This window comes from Callorhinus ursinus, unplaced genomic scaffold (genome assembly GCF_003265705.2).
Source record: "Callorhinus ursinus isolate GAN/ISIS: 27379988/994484 unplaced genomic scaffold, GSC_fseal_2.0 scaffold24, whole genome shotgun sequence".
Taxonomy (NCBI): domain Eukaryota; kingdom Metazoa; phylum Chordata; class Mammalia; order Carnivora; family Otariidae; genus Callorhinus; species Callorhinus ursinus.
In genome coordinates, this window is record NW_027397086.1 from 2,142,724 (window position 1) to 2,166,887 (window position 24,164).

At 57.0% G+C, this 24,164-nt stretch overlaps 1 protein-coding gene across 1 annotated transcript in view; it reads right to left on the minus strand.

Annotated features, from left to right (window-relative positions):
• Nucleotides 1-1,514: 1,514 nt before the first annotated feature.
• Nucleotides 1,515-24,164, minus strand: part of ASS1 (argininosuccinate synthase 1) — a 50,211-nt gene continuing 27,561 nt past the window's right edge. Inside the window, exons 10-16 of the mRNA XM_025888684.2 lie at nt 23,384-23,474; nt 20,454-20,538; nt 19,799-19,863; nt 11,854-11,985; nt 7,054-7,210; nt 3,247-3,312; nt 1,515-1,797 (exon numbers count right to left, since the gene is read on the minus strand). Coding sequence (XP_025744469.1) covers nt 1,752-1,797; nt 3,247-3,312; nt 7,054-7,210; nt 11,854-11,985; nt 19,799-19,863; nt 20,454-20,538; nt 23,384-23,474 — 642 coding nt within the window. The 3' untranslated portion in view covers nt 1,515-1,751. The remainder of the gene's footprint in view (nt 1,798-3,246; nt 3,313-7,053; nt 7,211-11,853; nt 11,986-19,798; nt 19,864-20,453; nt 20,539-23,383; nt 23,475-24,164) is intronic.

Below are 24,164 nucleotides of genomic sequence, written 5' to 3' on the forward strand. Positions count from 1 at the left end.
GCCTATCATGATGATTAAGGACATAAACAAGGCTTTGGGGGTCAACCCGGCCAGTATTTGGTTCTTGGCTGTCTTCTTGCTAGCTGAGTGACCTTTGGCAAATCAATTTCTCTGCATCTGTTGTCTCCTCTGCAAAATGGAAATGGAAGTGTCTACCTCACAGTGTTGTTTTGGAGATCAAGTGAGATAATGTGAATCAAGTGTACAGCAAAGTGTTTGGCAAAATTAATATTGAATAATTCATTTATAACTTTTATCATCAGAGAAAAATACGTTTTCAAGACAAAACTTGTTTGGAACGAAACCCTCAATGACAAAGGCAGTGGAGTGTTCAGAATCAGGGCAGGGCCCAGAGTAACCAGCATTCAGGTTTTCCCAGGAAAGATGCTTCAGGTTGCAAGTATCAGGAATGCCCTTGTCAAGCTTAAGCCCTAGATGACAATTGGTTATGAGAACCCCAGGTGTCTTACAGAATCCGGATGGAGAAATGCCACCATTAATGCCCCTGATTGGCTCAGGTGGTTGTCTGACTCTTGATCTCAGTTCAGGTCTTGATCTTGGAACCTGACTTCAGGCCCTGCGTCGGGCTCTGCAATGGGCATGGAGTCTCCTTAAAAAAACAAAACAAAACAAAACAACCCCACAAAACACGCCATCAGCACCATGGTTCCTACCAGGAATGGGAACTGGGATTCTAAACCTGAAACCCACTCTTCCCTCCTTCCTCCTGCTTCTTTCCTCTCCCTCCGCTTTCCCGGGGAACCGGACATCCTATCCGGCCCAAGCGTACCTGTCCTCACTTCTGGCTATTTGCACCCGCCCAGTTCCTGGGAGTGAGATTCTGATTGGTCCAGCTTAGGTCAGGTGTCCAGTCATGATCCAATGAACTATGACTGAGGGGGCGGAGTCACTGTGCAGACATGGCCGCTTTGGGTTGGTGAAGGAGCAGTAGGGGGAACCTTGTAGGCCAGGTGGCCTCCCCCAGGAGTGTCCGCTAAATTCTGTGCCTGTCCTTTTCTGTTCTCCGCCAGGCTTTTCTTCTTACTGGGGGCTCCTCGTCCACAATTTAGGCTACTTAAGGCCACGGTGCTGTGGTGGGGGAGCGTCGTGTGGTCAGTCATGGCTGCCATTCCCAGTTCTTTGTGGGCGGTGGTAGGACAGCTCTCCCGCATGTCACCCAAACTCTCCTTGGTTCCCCTCTGACACGGCATGGGGCCACAGTCGGTGATAAAATGCCAGGCCGACCCAGGGGGACATATCTGGATTCCCTGGTTTTCGCTGGGGGCAGAGAGCCTCCGATTCTTCCAGAGAAACAGGTTCCCAGGCAAAAGGTGGCTTTGGCAGCGCTTAAATCAGAAAACACCAAGGTTGGACTAAGAAGAGCATGATTGACACCACACACACACACACACACACACACACACACACACACACACACAGAGAAGAGCATGACTGACACACACACACACACATACCCCCCTCAATGCCCTCTCTGCAGAAATAAAGAAAAAGACTCATGTATCTTTTTTTAATTGTCATTTTACATCTCCCCAGCGCAGCCGCCTCCACCCTTCCCTCCGATGACCACTTCGGCAGGCTACAGGGGAGCAGGGAACAAAGCTGGGGCCTGGTACCCCCACCAGGCTGCCAGCCCGGGAGAACAAGTCACAATTACAAATTATCACAACAATTAGCGCCTGTACTTGGGAGATGGGCAAATGAGGAGGCCCAGCTCCTCATTGTCAGCCGGTCTATTTGGCAGTGACCTTGCTCTGGAGGCGATGATATTCCTTCAGCCTGTAAACCAGATTGAAAACAAAGAAAAATGTAAATTAACAATAACAACATGCACTCCGTTCAATTAATTCAGGCAGAACCCGGGTGGCGGGGGCAGCTGTCAGTTCAGATGTGTACGAAGTTGTCTTTTTTCTCCCCCTCTGTTCCCGCTCCTGCCCTCCGATCAGGATAATGTAATTAATTTATCTTTGGGGGAAACATTGCTTGGCATTGTTGAAGACAAAACATTTAACTGGCAATGGGAGAGATGAAGAGGCCATTATGAAAACCCGATGTGTTTGCAGCCATTTAAAAGGGTTTATAGTCATAAAATACAGAGGGCAAAGGAGGTGGGGGTGTGTGTGGACATGATTGTTGGAGTGGAGAGCACCCCAGGAAGGTCAGCTGGATTCAGCGTCTCTCCCACAGTCTCTCGGCTCCAGGGACAAGATCCTGGCGTTGGGAGGAAATGGTGGCTCTGTGCCCAGGACATGTGTCAGGGAGACAAGAGAGACTCGTGCCCTCCTCCCAATGCCAAGCCGGGAGAGAAGGAAGCTGGTGACACAGAACTGGGAGTTAGACAGACGTACCTTCTGGACTTAGCTCCACAGCTTTCTAGCTGTGTGACTGTGGATGGCTTACTTAACCACTCTGGGCCTGTTCCTGGAGTTACAAATTTTGTGTAAGAATTCAATGGGACGGCCCAGGAGAGTGCCTGGAAGTGAGTGTATAGTAGCCGCTGGTAATAAACGACCCTGTTTGCCTTTGTGCGTGCCCTTCCCCGGGCTACACCTGGGCTGAGCACGTGAGCTCTTCCTGCAGGCCAGGGTCTGGGCTGAGAGCCTGATTTCCTGGGATTCACGCAAGCCTTTGCCACACCTGTCAGGTGGCTACGGTCAATATCCCCACTTGTGTTCCCAGGGGCCCAGAAGGGGTCTGAGGACCATCCTGCAGAGCCAGGATCTGAACCCAAGTCTGAGTGGCTTCAGATGACGCATGCTACCCCACTAGGCCATGGGCATCCATGTGGCTAGGATGGTTTCCAGTTAGACCTGCAGCTCAGGTATGGTGACAGGTAGGCACCAGGTGCCTTCTGGCCTGGTGACTTTCTGAGGTTCCTTTCTACCTCTGGGCCATTTGCCTTTCTAACCTGCCCAGGCAAGGGGCTCCTGGTGCAGTCCTTCTTGCAGCTGGAGAGGGCGGGGGTGAGTGTCTGAGGCAAAGGGCAGGACCCAGAAACAGGGGACCCAAGCACCCAGGGCCCTGTGTGGCTTCCGGCTATGCCTTCTGCCCCTTTGAGAACAGGAGCAGGCTGGGCCCAAAGCAGGTACTGAAGATGTTGTGGGCAGAGGGACGGGAAGATGGGGCTTCTCTAGGACAGGCCAGCGGTCGGAGCGGCTGAGGTCCTATCAGAGCCTGCTGCCCACACCTGGGGGGTCCGGAGACCCATCAGGGCCCAGAGCTGCTTACCTGAGGGAGTTGATATTGATGAACCCAGTGGCATCGACGGGCTCATAATCACCCTGCACGTTCATGCTGCAAAGAGAGAGTGAAAGGCTGTCAGCACACCGCCAGGCCTCACTCCCGACGTCGGAGGATCTCCGGGGCTAGGGATGTCAGCTCAGGCTCGCAGGTACCCAGGGTATCTCTGCCGGGTTGGTCCACACTTGTGTTTCTGTCCAATTCAGGAGCCCTACTATGGGCCAGGCACCGTGTCCAGGGCCGGAGAGCAGGAGTCTCAGCCCTGCTACGGGAATGGGCAGGTAGGGTCCCGCCTCGGTCAGTGCCAGCCGGCGAAGTCCTCCGACGAACCAGAGAACTGCATTTGTAAGCCCAGGACACACCTGTGAGTCAGCTCCGCCCTCACGGCTGTGGTGGGGTGGGGTCGGGGGGCTCTGAGAGAAATCTCCAGCAATAGCTGATGGCGTCCAGTGGCCCGAAGGTCCGGGAGGCCACGGGGTGTACCCGGAACAGCCTCGGACTTGTGACAGCGCCGCTGAAGCTCTCAGCGCCCCCAGCACTGAGATCCATCCACAAACCTGGCACCTGCCCCACGCCGGCTGGCCCCGAGAAGGGCTTGCTCAGCCGCCACTGTTACAAACGTTTCCCCCATCCACAGCTGCCATCTTCCAGATTCGACAACCTTCAGCTTCTGGGCTGTTTTCACTTAGCTGTTCTTCGAGGAATCCTTCCCAACCACAGTCCTCCCCGTCGGGGCTACCGCCGAGCTCTGCCACCCCGCCCCGCCGCAGAGCTTAGGGCACCCATTCTGCTCGGTGAGCTTCAGGCTTTCACTTGTCAAATGGGCCTCTCAGTGTTATCACTGACTCCACGGGAACTGATGCGGCCTCCACACCATGGCTCGTATCATTCATTCACTCATTCAGGCATTTATTAGGCACCTATGGTCTGCAGGTGCTGGGGAAATAGGAGCAAGAAGGGAACAGGGCCCAGGGTACGTGGGTGGGGCAGCAGACGTCAGCAATCAGTCACCCATCTGCCTTAATCACGGCTGGGATAAGCTCTTTGAGGACAAGTTCAGGGCATTGTGGTCTCAGATCTGGCTCCGCACGGCCACCCTCCAAGCCTCTGGCGGGGAAGGGTCCCTCCTCTGTTTCTCACGCGTCCTGCTCTGAATCAGCCCCTTGTCCTCATGTCTCCAGAACTCCAGCCTCAGGACAAAGCCGTCTCAAGGTTCTTGATGACAAGGAGGCGGCCTGTCCCCTCAGGAGCCTTCTCCGGAGAGGTGAGATTGGGGGGGAGGAGGGCAGAGGGGAATCTGTTATTATTTTTCCCCCCCGAGACCCTAAGGCTGTGCCTCTGGCTGGCTCTTTGTGGATTGTGGACTTCTGACAACAAGTAGGGTGTCTGCGCTCAGCTGTCCTGCAACTTGTTCAGGACCGTGGGCTCTGTTGCCCTACCCCCACCATGCCCCGGCCCTGACCTTCACGGGCCCAGGAAGCTGCACATGAACTCCCACACTCCCACCCCTTCTTTCCTCCTCCCCACCTTCGCTGGCCCCTCCAGGTCTCAGGTGGCGCAAGCCACCAGGAGCAGACCAGCAAGTCCCCTGTAAGGGGGAAGATGTCGGACCTTGGAAAAGCTGCCTCTTGGCACCCCTCACTGGGCAGAGAAAAAGCTGGACCGAACTAAAGCATCAGGCTCTGCAGCTCCCTTTTACAGACCTTGTTCTGGATGAGAAAGCGTACCCTTCCCCACACAAATCAAATCCTGGAACACGCTGCCACTGTCTGAATCACCCGTCCCCTTTGGAAGGACCCCTGTGCTCTGCTCAGGGAGAAGCCAGGGCTCAGAGCCCCTTCCAGCTCCCCTCCATGCGCATCTGCCTTTTCGCACGCGTCAAAACAAACTTTCCCGCTCCCCTCCCAGGACGCCGCAGCAGCCCCGGTAAAGAGAGGCCCACGTCCAGGGACACACTTGTCCCGCGCTCGAGGCTGCAGAAGAGTTCCCAGAGGTGTTTCTCGGGAGCTGAAAAACCTCTTTTTAAAATAGGGGTGGTGGTGGGGGGGGGGGTGGAAAAGAGTTTACAATGATTTTTTTTTTTTTTTGTACCTCCCCTGACGGTCTACAGAAAACCTCTGTGCTTTTATTTTTGCTCATTCGAGTGGCTCTGACCTGCTCTATAATTACGTTACTTTCTACCTACTGTGCCACGGCATTTCCAGTTCTGCTACCTCTCGCGGCTTCCTCGCTGGTCCCTGTGAGGCTGTCACTCAAGGGCTTTCAAGTCAGCGATGTAGAAATCAAAAAGAAAGGGGAAATGGTTGGAGACACAGTGAGAATAAATGCGCCTGCTTTTCTCTCTTTTTTTCCTTCCCCTTTTTACTTTCTTCATTTAATCTCCCTGAGTGAGGCTGTAAGGTTTAATGAAGGGTTGGGCAGATTATTAGAGGCTGCTGATTCGGAGGGGGAGGGAAGAAAGAGCCAGAGAGAGAAAGAGAGAAGATAATTTGACATTTACCCCGACTGATCTAAACTGATTCGGTTATATTTATGGCTTATAAAGTGTTTAGAAAGATGGAAGGGGGGAGAAGCTCAACGTGGCGAGGAGACGGGAAAGAGGGAAATAATATTGACCGCCAAACAAAACTCGCACGCTAATTCCCAACAGGCTTCCGCCGGGGCTAAGCTGGGCCTGGGACTTGAGTCAGGTGGGGCTGTCGGTCCCCACCTCTTGTGTGGCCAAGTGACCTCCAAAGGGGACACCTTGATCCTCCATGGAGGCCACAGTCTCATGCACAAGTGTAGGTGCAGCTCAAGAGCCAAGGCTGCCCTTGACCCAGCCCGCCAGGGCGCGGCAGCCCGTCCCGGAGCCGTGGCAGCACCCTTGGCGTGGCCTCAACACCCCTCCTTGTCTCCCTTCCCGGCTTGCACGGACCCTCCCCTCCCCGGCCAGTTTCCTCCTGGCTTCGGAAAACCTCGAGATGTCTGCCACTCTGCCCTGTCTTCCACCCACTTCCTCCTCAATTCTAGACCCGTGTGTCCAAGGGCTGACCAGGTACTCCCCTGATCTGTCTCCAAGATGACTCACCCTCAAGGTGTCTGAGCCTAGATGTAGGATCTTCCTTCAAGAACCCCCTCAGTTCAAGAACTGCCACCCGCGTGTGCCCAGCTGCTCATGCCAGGCAATTCTATACCTCTTCATCTCCCTCCACATCCAAGCCCTTGCCGTTCTTAACCTCTTAACCGTTTGTCAAATCCTCTGTTCCTCTCACTCTCACCTCACCCGAATCTATTCTCCAGAGCAGCCAGAAGGACCCTCGTAAGAAGAAGGTCTGATGGCTCCTTCCCTTTAAGATCTGGCTCCGGGACCCTCACGCTCTGGCCCCTGGCTCCCGGTGTTCTTGTAGTGCCTGGAATGTTCTGGACTCTTCCAAGGCCCAGAACCTCTGCCCATGACCGTGTCCCTGGAAACTTCCCTGCTCCCTCTCCGCCCGGTTAGCTCCTGTCCTTTGGAGGCCAGCTCAAAGGTGACTTCCTCAGGGAAGCTTCTCCATACCCATTACTATACCCAGCCAGACTATCCTGCACCTCCTCACAGCCCGACACTTGCCTAATTCTATGTGCAGGTGATCATTTGATTGGTGCCTTTGGAAGGTCCCTGGGGGTAGAGGTAGCATCGATACTCTTCATGACTGTCTCCTCCCCCCGCCCCGTACAGGCTTAGGCGCATCTTTGTTGAGAAAGCTGGTCAGAAGGGACACTGGCCGTGAGGGTCTGCTCCCCGGCCGGGGGGCCAGTGTGGGGGGCACCTACCTCACCAGCTCCTCGTTGTAGAGGGACAGCGGGGACTCCCGGCCGAGGATGTACACCTGGCCTTTGAAGACAGACACCTGTACTTTCCCTTCCACACGCTCCTGGGACTTGGCGATGCAGTGGCGGACAAATTCGCACTCTGGGCTGTGCCAGAAACCTGTAGGGAGGAAACAGTGAGGGTGCTAGGGAGGCCCACTGTGCTAGGGCCTAGGATTGGGAGGATAGGGAGGGCGCCCCGAGCCACAGTCCATCATGGCGGACCTTTGGGGGTGGGTCTTGCATCAGCTGCCTCAAGGAACGAGCCCGAGTCCCTGTCCTGTGATCTTGCAGGGCTCTTGTGGGTAGGGAGGGGCCCTCCCTGCCCCCGCAAACAGTCACCTCCCAGGGATCAGGAGGAGGGCAGCTAACCCTCTGCCTCATGCCAGATATTCGGCGCAACGGGCCAGGCCCTGGGAACACTGCCGGGAAGGGACGCTGTCGCTTGCCCACAGGGAGCTCAGTCTCCTGAGGATGGCAGACAGCTGTGGGGCAGACCTCAGGTAGGACTCAGACAAGCGTGAGCCTGGGCTGAGCGACAGGAGCACCCAGAAAGTCAGAAAGACCATGTGCTTGTGGCCTTCACCACCCTGTGCCTCTGATTCCCCATCTACTGAGCGGGAATGACGCAGTACCCCCTCCCAGGACCAGTGGGCTTATTGTGTGTGGAGGCCCCGGGTGTCCACATGCTGGTGTCCTGGCCAGGAGCCAGGAAGAGCCCCCCGTCCCCCCCCCATCTCAGACATCAGTAAACTGTCTACATGCTGCTAATATTTTCCTATGCAAATATTTGTATGTATGAAGCACAGGCTAAGCTCTTTGAATCGTCAGAAACAGCCTGTGAGAAAAACTCTCTTCGCCTCTCTCTTTTCTGAGTTAGCAAGTAAGGCTCGGGGAAGTTGAGGTTTCTTCAAGATCATACAACAGGCTGCAGTGAGGGGCCCGGGGCTGGACCTACGGTAGAAGAGCTCTGCCTCATATGATAATCTGGGAGTTTTCCTGTCTGTGGATGGAACATCCGTCAGTACACAAGGTGCCTGGGAAATGTGCTATCCACCCCTCCTCGACCCCACTCTGGCCCCCAGAGGCCTCAGACCAGGGAAGGCTGTGTGCTCAGTTCCCAGGCTGCCCCGGGGCTAGTACCTCGGCACCAACAGGCTCAGATGTGCAGACAGCCATCTCCTCTCTAGTCTCTGTGGAGGGCAGGCGCGTTGTGGCCAGGGTTGGGGGAGGGACAGCTCAAGGGGTAGGGTTTCCCTGAAACGGAGCCGGGAAGGTGAGCCCACCTGGGCAGCTGTGGGGCCAGATGGTGCGCGATCTCCTGCCCTGATAAAGGGCCAGGTCAGCCTCGGGTCTGTGGCTATTGTTGGAGGCTGGGCCTCCAGGGGCACCTGCTGAGGCTCTCCGTGGGAAAGGAGAGCAGGCCTTCTCTGGGATAGGGTCCAGTGGCTTGCAGAGGTCGGGGAGGGCCGGGCAGGGAGAGAAGAGACTGGGCCACCCTCCGGCCACCTGTCATTTGGGTTTGCATCCTGCTCCACACTGACAGGCAACGTACCCACTTTGTACCTGAGTTCCTCACTTACACAATGAGATATTACCACTCTCCAGGGGGGTGTATGGATTCCCTGATGGGATGCAGGCCAAGCACTAAGCATTTTAAAATCGAGATCTGAATATGGCCTCCACCAGCCCTCCCTGTACACAGGGAGACGGGCACCCAGAGAGGTGTGCCCAGCCACAGTGAGATCCTGAAAAGTGCTCCTGACCCCCACGGGAGGGGACACTGATGCTTCCCTACCCCCCCCCCACCCCCCCGCCATGCCCCAGTGGCTTGGCCCTCTTGCTAAGTCAGGATAATTAGACCATTAAGCTCTCAGGCTGGAAGACAGGGAGGAGATGGAGCCGGAGATTGGGGCGGGGGCAGAAACCCACGTGGGAGCACCTGGCCTGCGTTTTATCTCAGGACCTCCTACCTCCCCCACACGGGGGTCTTGCACTCAGATTTCTTTTCCCAGCAGACCCAGCCTGGGGCGAGGGACAGTGAGCCTGGCGTGCTGCATGGGTATCTCAGGTCTGGGGGTGGGCCATGCACTATGCTCATCGGGACGACAGCCCCCCGTATGAGCTGAGCATCATACCCGTTCTCCTGCTGAAGAAACAGGCGAGGGAGAGGAGGTGAGCTCTGTGCCCTAAAGGAGAGGGGTCCCGAAGCTGGGGTCCTGCCAGGATGCCCTTGTGGGCTGGGCCCCACAGGGAAACTTGGGGATGGGGTGAGGAGAGGATGATGAACAGGGCATCTAGCAGTGGGGCCGAGGTAGGAGGGCTCCCTTGTGCCTCAGTCTCCCTATCTGTGTTTCCGAGGAAGCCACGTGTCACAGCAGAGTGGCAGGAAGAGACCTGGCCTGGTGCCCTTTATTTTACAGGAAGGGAAACTGAGGCTCAGGGTAGACAGGCCTACTCGAGGTCGTAAACCCAGCCCGAGGCAAGGCCCCCAGGTCCCTGACTCTATCCTCGGAAACCACGCCAGGCATTTGTAGTTTATCGACCCACATTGAAATCGCATTCCTCTGTGTTCTAGATGCTTTACAAGTGTTTATGTAATTAGTTGTCATTATGTGACATGTACATTTATGATCCCCGCCCTTCAGATGAGAAAACCGAGGTACAGGGAGGTTCAATAACTTGCTTAAACGGCTCTGTAACGTTCACGTCTCCCTAACATGAGAAATCACATCCAACAGCCCCTCCGAGTTGCTGCCCGAGGCCAAGGTGACATCTACAGGGCCCTGGTGACAGCAGGGGCACCTGGGAAGGCGAGTGTCAATAATCCTCTGAAACCTCCTAATCACTGTACTTCATTTGGGGATTTGGAGGGCTTGGTGGGTTTAACAGAACAAGGATTCCACCTCGGCAGCCAGGTGTAGAGGCACTGAGCCTGTGGGCCAAGCTGTGCCCCAGACACCGAGGGACCCCTTGATCTCCCTTTCCTAAGGGCCCCAGCCCACCCTGCCGCCCACCCTGGATCCACTGGAGTGGCCAAGCACTTGGCTTCTGAAGCCGGCCTGTCCCGGGCTCAAAGCCCCCACTCATCAGCCGTGAAAGCTTGTTCTGTGTCCTGGCCTGCCTGGGGCTCAGTTTCTTCACCTTGGTGCAGCTAAGATTAGGTAATACCCGCGGCTGCCCAGCTCAGGCTCCTGCAGCAAGAGAGGTGGCGGCCCCTCTATCGTGGGAGGGGAGGGCAGCTGGCGGCCTGCCCCAACTCGGCCTCCCCGGAGGAGCCTCCGAGCTAGCAGCCCGGGCCAGGTGCTCTCCCCTATGGGCCTGCCAGGCTTAATGACTCTCCTACTCTGTAACCAGAATCCACCTTTCTGCTGAAACCCTGCTGAGCAAGAGAGCCTGCAGGAGACAATGGTATTTAAACACCTGTCAGTACCTGGGGGGTGGGGGTGGGGGGGGGTGGGGGGGGGGCGGATCCCAGCTTCAAAGCTGCCAGATACAATGGGAGGGAGAAATCACCCAGCCAATAACCACCGAGTCTCCTTGAAATCCCGAGATGAGTTACAGTGATTTGGAGCTTTCAGAGGGACTAAAGCCCCTGAGGGGAGGAGGAAGGGATGAGGCGAGGGCAGTGGAGGCTGATCCCGGGTACGGATTATTAATATGCACTTTGCCGGGTCTCCCGGATGTCCAGGCCCCCGCGGTTGTCAACGCCGCCTAGGGCGGCAGCCTGTCCCCCACCGCAGCTCAGAGGGACCGTTTGATGTGCCTTCTCACGTTAGAGAGCGGGGTCAGCAAACATTTTCCAGAAAGGGCCAGTCAGTAAATATTTTAGGCTCTGCAGGTCATGTGCTCTCTCTCACAAACTACCCAACTCTGCCCTGTCACTCAGGAGTGACCACAGACAACATGTAAGCCAGTGCACATGGCCGTGCCCAAATGCTATTTATGGACGCTGGAATTTGGATTTCCGAGAACTCTCATGGGATGTGAAATAGTATTAATAAACAGTTTTGTCCCCCCCCCAACCATTTCAAAAATGCGTAAAAAACTAGGCTTCACTCGTGGGCTGAACAGAATCGGGCCATGGGCTGGATCTGGGGACCGCTGTCACACGGTGTGAGGGATGGGTTTGCAGTCAGGAGGCCTGGACTCCAGCTCTATGACAGATAAGGCACCGAGTCTCACCTGTAACATGGTCCCCCACCCCACCATACCGTGTGCTAATGTCATTCCGCGCACGGGCTCCCTCTGGCTCAGGCAATGCCCAGGCCTGGGGCCAAGTTCTTGGTCAAGGCAGACTTTCCCTTGCTTGTGGCAGCTCCAGGTTCTGCCTGGTCACAGCCCGGCCTGGGGTCAAACCCAGCTAGGCCACTTCCAGTTGTGTAACTTTGTACAAGGTCCTTTTGCCGAGACTCTGTCTCCTCATCTGTAAAAGGAGCTGGCTGCACCTTTCCTTGGGACGCCTCCAGGACGGCTCGTGTCCCCACCTGGCACGTGCTGGGTAGAAGCTGGCCACCCTAGGGATGACACTACCGAACTCGTGCAAATCACAGGTGCAGAGGCAACTGGCCATCTTGGGGGGGGGGGTCCCTCAACACCCCGTGAACAAGGCAGGTGCCGGCACCCTCCTACCCCTTGCTCCTCGTCCCCTGCCCTCTCTCGACCCCCCGTCAACCTGCCTCTTTCAGGCTCTCATGAGGATGGCGGTGGGTGGGGCGGGACTGGAGGAGGGTGCTGTTCGCTTCGGGAGGGGGGTCTACGCACCCGTGTACACCAGCTCGGCGAATTTCAGGCCCAGGCCCTGTTTGATTTTGCGCACTTCGCGATCCATGGTGAAGGCCTCGATGTCTAAATGGGCATGGTAAAGGATCGTCCCTGCTGGGGTCTCGTAGATACCTAGCCATTTTTCCACGCAGGGGGAAAAAGAGAAAAAAGAGAGAAACACATGAAACCCAAACTGTCAGCAAATGACAAAAAAAAAAAAAAATAATGACTCGTCTGACAGAAGACAAGGCGGTCGGACCCATTCACTCCCAGCTTGTTGCAAAATGCGCCTGTCATTATGCTCATGCTGGGGCCACGACAGTCCACTCTGAGGCTTGCGGAGAAAATGTCTGGATGCCCCCCTTTGAAGAGGCCCTCAGACGTTGGAAAATGACAGGGTTTCGGAGCTGCTCCCCCCTCCTTCCCAACGCGTGCCCACTGGCCCGCGGCTGAAAACCTGTAATTAAACCAACTACGGTGGAGCCCAGGGCCCCAGATATCCCTTCCTCCCTTCCACTGGAGAGCCAGGGGAGGGGACAGCTGTGCACACACTTGCACACACACACGCGTGCCACCGTCAGCCTGAGGCTCCCTTGCCAGCCACGTCTCTGCAGATACAGCCTGACCTCTGTGGCGGCAGAGGGCTTGGCGGTCTCCCGCACCGACCCCACGTGCAGGTGTGGAAACTGAGCCCGGGAGGAGACAGAACGTGCCCAGTGTGGAGCTGGGACATGGACTGAGGCGCCGAGTCCCTGACCGGTGCTATCTGCTGCCCCGTGGGTCAGCTGGCGATGGGGCCCAAACCCAGAAGGTCGTGGGAAGGTGGTCTTGCTCGAGCCCCCTCCCGATGACCTCAGGCCCCGTGTCTCCACCTCCTAAACAACCTGCTTGGAGCCGAGGGTCTCCAAAGTGACACTGGGGGGACTGCCCCTGAGCTGAGCACGGTCCTGGCCGGGAGGGAGGTCTGATGAGGAGTCCTACACTGGATCTGAGGACACTGAGGCCCCAGGAGGCAGGACTGCCCATGCGCACACGGCATGCCAGGGGAGCACGCTGAGCTGACCACAGGCACCCCTGCCCTGGGGAGGCAGCAAGAACGGACCCCCTCCCACCAATGCGACTCTGAAAGCTTCCTTTCTTCCCACCACGTAACATTACAGCGTTGAGGGGGCACATTTAAAGGGATCCCGAACATTTACCACCGTCCTTCCACACTGGCTGCTTTAAAAATCAGAAAGGATCTGTGCGCCCGTGTTCGTGGCAGCACTATTCACAACAGCCAAAAGGCGGAGGCCACCACAATGTCCGTCGCCGGCCGAAGGGATCAACAAAATGTGGCATATACACACGGTAGAATATTATTCGGCCTTAAAGAGGGAGGGACTCTCGACACCTGCTACAGCGAGGATGTACCTGGAGAACAGAGAGCGGGCGTGGGATGGTGGGTGCGGGGGGCGGGGAGGAGGGGGCAGAGGGAGGTTGTTTGGGGGGGGCGGGCTACAGGGGGGCTCTCAGTTTGGGAAGACAAAATTCCGGAGGTGGATGGGGATGATGGCTGCTCAACAGTGTGAATGTACTTTACTGCTCCTCAGCTGTCCGCTTCAAAATGGTTAAAATGGTAAATGTTATGTACGTTTCACCACAACTTAAATATTCTTAACCACCCGCCTCCCCCCACACCCCCCAAAATCAGAAGGGAGATTGTTTTTGAACTTGGAGCCCAAAGGCACCATGGGCATGGCTGAGGGTGCTGTCACTAGCCATAAACGTCCCCCTCTAAAGAACCTTCTGGTCTTCGATCTTTCACCCTGGGAATCGGAGAAATGTCAGCTGCCAGGAGAGGCCCTTTCAGACCATCGGTGCCCCGTTCTTGTAACTTTGAGCTGCAAACCCATTATTCAGTCTTTGGCAAAAGCCCAGCATATAGAAGAGAGAGCCCAGACCCCGCTGGGGGGAGCAGACGCCCCTCTGCAGACCCCAGGCTCCACCAAGAAGTTCTTAAAATGCCAGTCTGGCCCAACATCACTTTTACAGATGGGCAGACTGAAGCCCCGGGAAGGAAGTGACTTGCCCAAGGTCAATGGGAGCAGCATCTGGATCTCCCTTCTCTGCTCCAGGTTGCTCCTCAGGTCCTTTGGCAAAGTGATCCCGTGCTTACCAGGGCATGGAAAGGAATGCAAATCTGGGGAGCCGTGGCTGTGCCTGAGGAGGAAAAGCCTGGGCTCTCACCCTGGCTCTGAGGTGTTCCCAAGCAAAAAAGAGCCTCTCTGGGGGGTGAGTCTCTTATTGCAACCCCTTGATATCCTGGTCTCGAGCGGCGGGGGGGGGGGGGGGGGGGGGGGGGCGGCGGACATACTTGTCAAAGCCCCACCTGGAGACCAGGTGCTGATATAATTACAACATGCCACGAAAGAGCCTATTCCATTTCACTAGTGTGGCTCTTGGGCAATTCTGCCGTCCTGATCCAGTTGTGACCTTCTGGGAGCAAATGGCCTCCCCAGCAGGAAAAACACCAATGTCCCAAGTTCATGCACCAGCCCCAAGCCCTGGGGCCCTGGAGTCCAGGGGTGATGTTCAGGCCCTCGCTCGGCCTCCTAGTCTCTCTTGCAAACAGTTCAAACAGGTTCGATCATCTGTTCTACCGAGCGGCTGGGAGCCCCAAACCAGAAAGGCTGTTGGAGGCGGAGATGGATGGATGGCTGAGAAAAGCCAAGAGCGTGAAAACGGGGAGTCATGGAAAACCTGCGAAAACTCAGCACAGAAGTCAGGGCTCCTCCTGGGGGGCCAGTAAGGGGCCACAAACAAGTGGCTCCCGATGGCCCCGGGCCACGGAGGAAGGCCCAGTGGTTCAGCCATCTGTTTACAAAGACGTTTGCAGAACATTTAGAAATGTCTGCCTCCAGCACGGCAGACACGGCCACCAGGTTAAAGGGCAAGTTTCAACTCTCCTAGAAACTTCATCGCCGGGAGTACAGGAATTCCCCAGGAGCTACCTAAAGCAAGACACACGGACAGAAACTTACTGGTCTTTCACCCTGGCACATACTAAGAGCTTGCCATTTAGCGAATTGGAGACCGGCCTTCTAATGATTAGTTTTCCAAGGCTCTCCGTAATTGGCACAGACATTCTCCGAGAGCGGAGCCCTCCTGCTTTCAGCTCCCGGGGCATCTGACACCTTGCTTGTCTGTCTTCGGCTGGGACAGGCACGGGGCACAGTCCAAGCTGTATCTGCAGGGCTGAGGCTGCGGACCAGGAGTCTCATGGAACAGACACCTTCACAGAGTTCCCAGCTCAGCTTCGCTGTGTGACCTTGGCCTACCTCAGTCACCTTCTGAGCCCCAGGCAAAGTGCTCTTCGTTCTCACTTCCACGGACACCTGCCTGGATGGTAAGTACCCGGACACACTGTCACCCCCATGTGGTGGGCACTCTAATGGCTTTGCCTCTTTAGAAGATTGGGGCCGGCTCCACAGCATCACCTCCCAGCAGCCCAGAGAAGGAACAACAATGGTTGTGTGCAGAGTGCCAGGAGGACACCTATACTCTCCAGCCAGCAAGAGCCACGACCTGCCCAAGGCCACCCGCTGCTGCCCCACGCTAGGGGATCCCCAGGGAAGGAGCGGAGAGCGTCTGGTGGGCAGAGCTGCCCGCCCTGCGCACTCAGAACCAGCCTCATGGCCGCCAACCCTCCCGGATGGCCGCAGGAGGCGCTGAGGGCTAGAAGAAAAGCCACAGCCCTCAAACACACCGCACAATTAATGTTCCTGCTCCTTTTCTTAGGTGTTAAAGTTAATTGTGACTGATCAGAAAGCTGTTTTCAGGTTGCTGCTGTCGTGTGTGTGTGTGTGTGTGTGTGTGTGTGTGCGCGCGTGTGCACGCGCGCGCGTGTGAGCATTTGAAAGATCCCCCCCTCCTCCCCGCAGGAGCAGGGGGTACAGATGATTTCTGTGTATTCCTTCTGGGAAAAAAAAAATGACTTAAAAAAAAAAAACAGTGACAGAAACCTGATGCTAAAAGACTATGGATTTGGGGCTTTTGACAGTCGGCATACAAACCACTGCGCAAAAAGGAGGAGATGACAGGTGAGTCTCGCTGTCGCAGTGGAAGAGACAACAGACATCTTCATAGTGACATGCACAGCGGCTCCGAGTGTCTATTTTCATCTCCCCGTGTTTACAGGAAAAAGACAGAGATGTCAGTGGTTCTCTGCGGAGCAGCTTCAATCACACCATAATTACTGCCAAGGCGGGGATGGGGAAAAGGGCAAGGAGCTGGGGGGTGGGGGGAGCGAGTGGACCAAGGAGGAAGAGGTGGGGACCAAAACACTGCTGCAGCTTATGTCCGTCTCCTCTGTTCCTGAGGCTGCCGGGTTAACCGGACGGCATGATTTGGCAGAACGGAGTGGGATCGGCCAATCCGCTGGGGTCTGGGTTGGGGTGGGGTGGGCGTTAGGGCACCTGGACCAGAGGCTCTGGTCCTTTGGGAAAGCAGTATCCAGAGGGAGATATCTGGAAAGGCCCGGGGAAGGGAGGTTGGCTGGAGCCCAAGGGCTCCCCTCTTGGGTACCAGGGCCAAGGATGGAGGCGGTTGCCATGGTGATGGGGAGTCAAGTCATGGTGGGTCTCTAGCCATCCTCTATGTTCCTGGTGCCCTGCAGGCCCCAGCCCGGGGATCAGGGTGGGCCTCTGGGGGTACGGACATCTTTGTTTCATAGCTCTCCCTCTACTCTCCATCTGGAACATTCCACCTGAGCGGAGCCTCTGGGAGACCTGGACAGGTGGGCAGGCAGGTGGGTAAGTGGGCGGGCAGCCCTTGCTTCTTCTTAGCCAGAAAGTGGAGGAGTCAGGAGGAAGTGAGATAGGAGGGGAGAGTGGGAGACAGATGGGAAGGGTGGAGGAGAGAGAGAGACAGGGGAGGGAAGAGGAGAAGCAGGCAATGAGGAGGAGGGGGAGGGAGTCCGCCGAGGGAAGAGGCAGCGGCAGGCAGAGGTGAGACCGGCAGGGACAGGGCTGGGAGCTAAGGAGAGAGCCGAGCTGGCTAGAGAAGGAGGGAGGTGAGCAGAAGGACAGGCGCTGGCTCCTTCCCTGCTTCCCTCCTGCCTGCCCTGCCCCCCCCCTCCTCCCCACTGATTTCATTTACTTCACTTAATTAGCCCCCCTCCAGAGTTAAAAAGATAATGTGATAATGACGATGTGAACAGCCACAATACAGCAAAAGCTACTCCATCTGCAGCTTCCCCAGCCCCCTGCCCCTCTGACCCCATGACCACCCCAGACTCAGAGCACTAACATTGCCCAACTCCCTACCCAACTCCCCCCTGCTCCCCCCCCCAAAAAAAACAAGCCCTTTAACGAATTTCAATTATGAGCTTTGTAAAATCAATACAAATGACATTTCCCCCTTGTACACGGAGGTATGGACAATAGCGTCTTCTGCTCTGCCCTCAATATCATTGACAATTAACCGCTTCTCCCATTACCGTAGACTTAATAAAAACTGTGGCGTGTGGACATCCCCAACACCCTCATTGACTGCCCCTGCTCATTCTTCCTCATGACGAATTACTCGGAGTGGAGACATAAAAACAGGACACCACCCTAAAATCATGAAGCAACCTTCCTCTCTCACCCCTCCGACCCAAGTAAGAAAACAGGCAAATTACAACTTCCAGAGGGAAGATCACCTAGTCTCGCGCCACCTTTGATAGTCGGCGCCACAGGGAGGGAAAGCAACGTGCTAAAGGTCACACGGCAAGTTCTTGGGAGTCCGAATCCTGACTGTCTTCCCCAAAGACTGTACAACCCTCTGGCTAAATTCCATGCATGTAGGGACAGCCCCCTGCAGGTCCACACAGAGTACCCGGGCACCGTGAAGGCCCTGCTCCAGGAACCATGGGTTAGAAGCCAAGGGGGTCAGAGCTGACTGCTAATCTCAAGGCTCTGAACTTCAGAGGTGATGATGCCCCCCCAGTTCTGGGGAAAAGGTAGTAGTCTATCATCCAGAGCTCTCTGTATTTGGTCCACACAACAACCCATTTCACAGATGGAGAAGCCCGAGGCTCTAGGAGGCTAAGTTGCTTTTCCAGTGGTGATGGGGCCGAGACGGGGTCTCATATTTGCCACCAGAGCCCAGACTCGCTACAGGTGCCTCCCTCTGGCTCCAGGGGCCCAGCCCCCGTCAGACCTAACGGGCCACCTGGGGTGCCCCCTACCTTTCTCCTAATCTCCCAGAATGTTCCTGCTCCCCCCTCTTTATTCCACATCTACCAGCTGAGGCCTAGTCTCCTGTCACGTCCTCCAGGAAGCCTTCTCGGCATAACCTCGTTCAGGCCTTTATCACCACCCCCTTCAGTTCACGTTTACTTGACCCTCCCTACCCAGCAGGATGGCATTTCATGGAGTGACCTCGGGCCGGTCCTTACCTTGGAAGGCAATCATTTTCACCACAAGTGCCGATCCTGGTTGGTTGGTAATAACTATCCGCAATTAGTGATGGTGCGGGAAGGGCAGCCAGCAGGTGCCACCGAGGACACCTCTGAGCCACACTGAGCTCCCAGAGGGCACAGGCTGCCTCTGACCTTTCAGCCTGCCCCTGGGGCCGCTGCCATTTATGGGGCACATTGCCTGCACCAGACCCCACTATCAAACATGGGCTGAAACTGGATCTACCCCACCCCAGAGTTCTAGTTCTTAGCCTCCACTCTGTGCCTCTCTGGGTCTGGGCATCAGTCCCGGCCTCGGTTTCCCCTTCTGTAAAATGAGGGTGCTGGTCTGTGGCTCCCTCCCAAGGTCCCCCCTTGGCCTGCCTTGCATGATTTACATTGTGTTGTCTCCCAAGGACAGGCTGAGACAAAGGGACATTTAATCAGATGTTAATAGGGGTAAGAGGCAAAGATTTAAGCCAGGACAAAAGGGAGCAGCTAATTAGTTATATTGTTCTGACAAGGCCTTCCCCGCGAGTTTCAATTAGGTTGCTTCTCGCAGATAGTAGCTGTGTTGAGGAGGAAAAAAAAAAAGAAAAATCACAGGAAAGAGGCAAAGTGGCCCCACACCTTTTGAGACAAATCCAAACAGGTCAGAGCTGGAAGGATCTGACCTCCACCCCGGGGCCCACCACATCACACTTGGGGAAATGGGGCCCAGAGGTGACAAGTCAGATAAGTGAGGACCCCCGCTTCCTTTCGCCCAGACCAGCACCCTGTTCTAAGGGTGCTAAATCTGGTGGCCATCAGCTCTCTGGACAGGAGATCCCCTTGGGGAAACTGAGTCCGGGAGGGGCGGGTGTGGTCTGATGACCCGGCGAGGGACCGACAGAAAACCACAGGGCTCTGGTTAATAAGAGAAGACAGAGGCACCTGCTCGGTTGGGGACCAAACCTCTCTTCACCCCCGGCCCAGCCGGAGGCGGCAACAGCCCTGGCAGCCTAGGGGAGGTGGCATCTGTTGCACACAGAGGCAGAGCGCCACCCAGCCTGTGCCATGCTGGACCCTGGGACAGGCCCTGGCCGGCTCCCACCGCCAGCACAGCCCACAGCACCCACCCCTGGCGGGATTCCTGCCCTGTCGGGCGGGCCACCTCCTCAAAGCAGCCTTTATGACTGTGAAATCGGCCCTGCGTGGTCGGCCTCCAAACCTGGCCGACCCGCCCGGGGCACAGGACAGCCTGACCTCCCGGCCTGTTCCCGGCCTCCCCTCTCCTCCGAGCCCCCCTCCTGGACCCCCAGCTTCCTCCTCGCGCTCTCGGGACAGCGCTTCTCATCAGGCCCTTGAGAGTCAGTGGCAAAGGGCCCACTGTCCCCACCTCACAGGGGAGAAACTGAGTCTGGTGGGGGAAGGAACGTGCCCAAAGTCACCCACGTAGCAACGCCTGAATGGGATGGGAATCTGAGGGGCCTCTGGGGTCTCTGGGAGCTGAGACACGCCCCCAAGGGTGGTGAGCAGACTCACCTCGGGACTTCATCCCAATGAAACGGTTCTCCACGATGTCAATGCGGCCCACGCCGTGCTTGCCCCTGTGGGGAGAACGGGTCCCTTAGAACCACATGCTGCCACAAGGAATCGAGTCAGACGCCACCCACCTGGCTGGGCTCTCAGCTGCAGGACGCCAGAGCCCTACGCAGGGCGTCAGGCACCATCCCAGGACCCAAGATGCTAAGGACCTTGGAGCCAGGTCACCTGCTTCAACTGCCCACTGTACAGGTGGGGAAATGAGACCCAGAGAGGGAAAGGATTGCCAGGGTCACACAGGGAGTTGGCAACTTCTGTTACCTCTGTCCTGGGGCCTTGCAGGGCACCAGCCCTACCCACTGCTCATCTTTCCTGTTACCTGGGTCTCGGGTCTGGCAGAAAGCTCAGAAGCTCTGGTTGGACTGTCCCTAGGGGCAGTAGACCCCGGGGGGCGGGGGGCAGGTATTAACCTTCCAAGGCTGAAGGCCACCAGAGCCTCCCATCAGACCAGGAGACCCGGTGCCTGTGAGCCCCACCGAGGCTGCCTGTCCTCAGCCTGAGCCTCGGGCCCAGCCAGTGAGGCACAATGGCCTGCTCCAGCACTGGTCCAAGGGGGTGGTTTCCCAGGAGGCTGGGCCAGGCTGTGGGCACTCACGCGACTTCATTCAGGTACACGAAGAGCTCCAGGGACGTGCGGTGGGTGGTGCCGTCCTTGACGTTGGTCACCTTCACCGGGACCCCTAGGGCGGGAGGGAAGGGCAGTGGGCCTGCGGGGCCCGGAGCTCCCTCCGCGATGGAGCCTGTGCCTGCCACCCCGCCCTCTCCCTCCGCCCGCAACGCCTTAAATGGATCTGACAGATATGGACTCCAAATGACTCTTTGAAAAGCCCTGTGCAGGTTGGGGCCTGCTGGAGGGAGAGAAGGGGCGAGAACGCCCCCCAGCATGAAAGGGAAAATGCAATAAAAACGCGCCCCCCACCCTCCCCATTCTCTCTGTCCCTTTTGCATTTAGGGGCTGTGAAATTGGAACCAGCCCTGAACTAATTGAATTTCACGCTCCACCATTGTCTTACGCCGGGGCACCTTCTGTCCCACCAGCTACCCAGGCCGCCTGGCCGAGGTGCGGCTGAGCTCGAGCTCGTGCGCGCGCCTGCATGCACACGCATGCACGCAGGCCCTCGCAGCCCCCTGCCACGTCAGTCGGGTGGACCCCAGCGCCCCCCGCGGCCCCGCACCCCGGACCGCCACAGCCCGCTGATGGCTGGGGTGAAGCGGTGCCCGCTCCCGCAGGCGAGGTGTCGGAGGCGTCGGTGAATTCTGAGAAGTCGGGTCTCGGGTGGCAGGCGCGCAGGAGGGAGGCGGCCGCGGCCCCAGGGAGGGGAGGGCAGGGCCCAGTCAAGGGGGGTGACGGCGGGGGGGCAGTGGGTGGGTTCGGGGTTGACTTTGAATAGCAAGGGGCACTTTCTCGAGCGGTGTGAAATGAGCAATAAATGTATTAGGGGGCTAACAAGAGAGCTGTAACAGTGACAAAGGAAAGCTGTTCAAAGTTGGCGGATAATCCCCCACCCATCTGCCCAGCTCATTACCATGTAGCCAGCGACCGGGTGCCAATCAGGTCTCAATAGCGGCTTTCGGGTCTTTATTAGCCAGGCGCCGCTTGGAGGGGCTTCCCTCAAGGCGCTGTCACCTCGCCATTCTTCACCCCCATTTCCAGGGGTTTTATAACTTGGTTGTAAATTGCTATTAAATGTAAGTCTGCCCAATAATGAACCTTAAGCCCCTCTCGCCACTGCCCCCCTCTCCGGTCTCCCTTTCTCTCCCTCCCGGTCCTATTATGGCCGTGGACGGGGCCTGCCCCAGAGAGGGGCTGACATTGTTGGTGCTGCTGCCGGAGAAAGCCTCTTAGCCTTTAAAATAGTTAATAATTAGATTAAAACTTCAAATAAATTAACTAGAGGGTGAATGGGAGTAGTTGGGGACGGCTCCTCCCGTCTATTTTTTTTTTTTTCCAGACGGTCCCCAAATCATTAAAATGGATCACGTTTCTTCTCCAGTTCAGCCCTTGGGGCTGCCCTATTTCTGGAGGAAAGGCTGCCAGAGCCTTGTGTCTGGGACCCCCGCTGCCTCCTGCCTGCCTCCCACCCTCACCCAGGCTCCCCCCCCCCCCGGGGAGGGGGGGGCGAGGAACCTGCCGGAGGTGCTGCCTGGGGCCATCCCGCCTGAAGGTGCCCGGCACCTGCGGACCAGGCCCGGGTCAGACAGAGTGGGCACTCAGGGCTCCAGCTCCATCAGGGGCCTCAGCCCATGGGCCCTTTGGTCCCCAGGTGGTGTGAAATTCAAGGGTTTGAATAGATGGGGGGAGCAATGGAGATGTCCACTTGCTTGGCCAGGCTCTCGGGAAAGGCCAGGAACAGGTGTGTTACTCAAGCACTAACAGACTCTGTTTCCCCCCACCCCCACCTCAGTCCGCACATCATACTTGACACCTGTGAGCATCATTTCCATGATCTATTTTAGAGGCAAGTGAGCCTGAGGCCCAGAGGGGTGAAGGTGGTTGTCAAGGTCACACAAGGATGAGTGAGGACAGGGATCTGCCGCTTCCCCATCCTCGGTCCCTGAGGTGCCCTGGGAGGGGCAGAGTCCCTCTCCCTCTGCTCTGGTCCAGCCGGGGCAGCCGCCTTGTGGATGGCCTGTCCGGCCTCCTTGTCTAGGCTTGGGATGCCCTCACGCCCCCTCTTGGATCCTCCAGCTCCTGCCTAGCACCACCTCCTCCAGGAAGCCTCTCTGATTTCTGCAGCTGCCAGGACAGGTCTTCTCCTTGGGTGCCCTGAGCCCTCACTCTGAGCCTGCTCCTGCCCCTCTCATCACCAGGCTCATCTTGCATTCCCCTCCATGGCAAGAGGTGTGCCTGGTGCCAGGCTCAAGACCGGGCACTTGGGCCAGGCCAGCAAACATGGCTGGTTGATAGCAAAGATAAGGACATCAGGATACCCATCCACGGCCAAAGGGAGCAAAAGCACTGGCGGTTTTGAGCTCGGGGTAGAGGGGTGGGGTACAGCATAGGACTAGCTGAGGCGTGAGCTGGGGGATCAGAGGGGCCCCTGAGGCCAGCTCTCTAAGACCCACCATTCACTGAGCACCTCCTTGGTGCCAGGCTCCTGTGCAGGACGCACCCCTTACGGAGCACATTTTACATCATGAAAATGCCAGGCGGCAGGTGCTTCTATCCCCAGTTTACCGAAGAGGACACTGAGGCCCACGAAAGCTGAGTGACTGTCCAAAGTCCCAAAGCCACTGGCACGTGACCGCTTAGGGACTGGAATGCTCTCACTCCAGACCTGGTGCCCACGACCCCATGTGATGGGCAGCTGAGGGTGCTTTCCACTCAAATCTGGAGACTTCAATGGACCATGCCATCTGGGGAAGGGGGTGATTGGGAGCCCCTGAAGCCCCTGCCTGAGCTCTGGCTTCCAGAAACACAGGAGGGATGATGCAATGGGCTCGTGCCCAGGCTCCCATGCAGAGGGGAGAGGAGCCAGGGCCCCAAGAGCCCACTCCCTTGAGCCCCGACAGGTGGGCACCTACCTTTCTTGAACTCGATCTCAAGGATGTCAGGGTTGTTGGGGGCTTTGGCGGGGTCCTGGGTCTTCGTGTAGAGGCCCGGAGGCGCTTGGTTCTGACAAAAGACAAAGAAGTTGGAGGATGGGGTGTCCAGAGCCAAGCCGTACCCCGCCAGTCCCCGCACACCCTGCACCCCACCTCCCGCAGAGATCTTCACCCCTTCCCCAGAACCAGGGGGGCTGAGGCACCTGCCGCCACCTGGCACAGACCCGTGGGCCTCCCAGCCCCCAGCCTGGAGCCGGCCTCGCTTGCCAGGGGCCTGGGAAACAAAGGGCTTGAGAAATCAGACAATTTTTCCCCTCAACTTGATCTCATCTTTTTCTTCGACGCCCCCACAGCTGGAGGTAGAATAGCAGCAGAGGAACAAGTCAGGCAAGAAAAGTGTGAGTTTGGAGGAGCGAGGCAGGAGCGGGCTTCCCGGGAGCGGGTGCTCGCTCTCCCAGGCGCGGGGAAATGGGGTTTATTCTGCACTGACCGCAAAGCTAATGACTACGCGTGACCCCAGCAGGTGCTCTGGCGAGCCGAGCCGTCCCCAGGGTCCTCGAGGTTAATACTCACAGGGAGAAAAAGAGGAGAGCAAAGCAAAAACCCATTTGAAAACACATCAACCTTTATGTATATTTTTCCTTGGGCGTGTTGGAAAATGGGCCTCTCGTCTTGATGCAGTGGGCAGAGGGGGCCACTGGCTGCCTGGGGCTCTCAAAAGTCCCTCCTGGCTCCCGAAGCCCAAGGCCCTGGGCTCCCC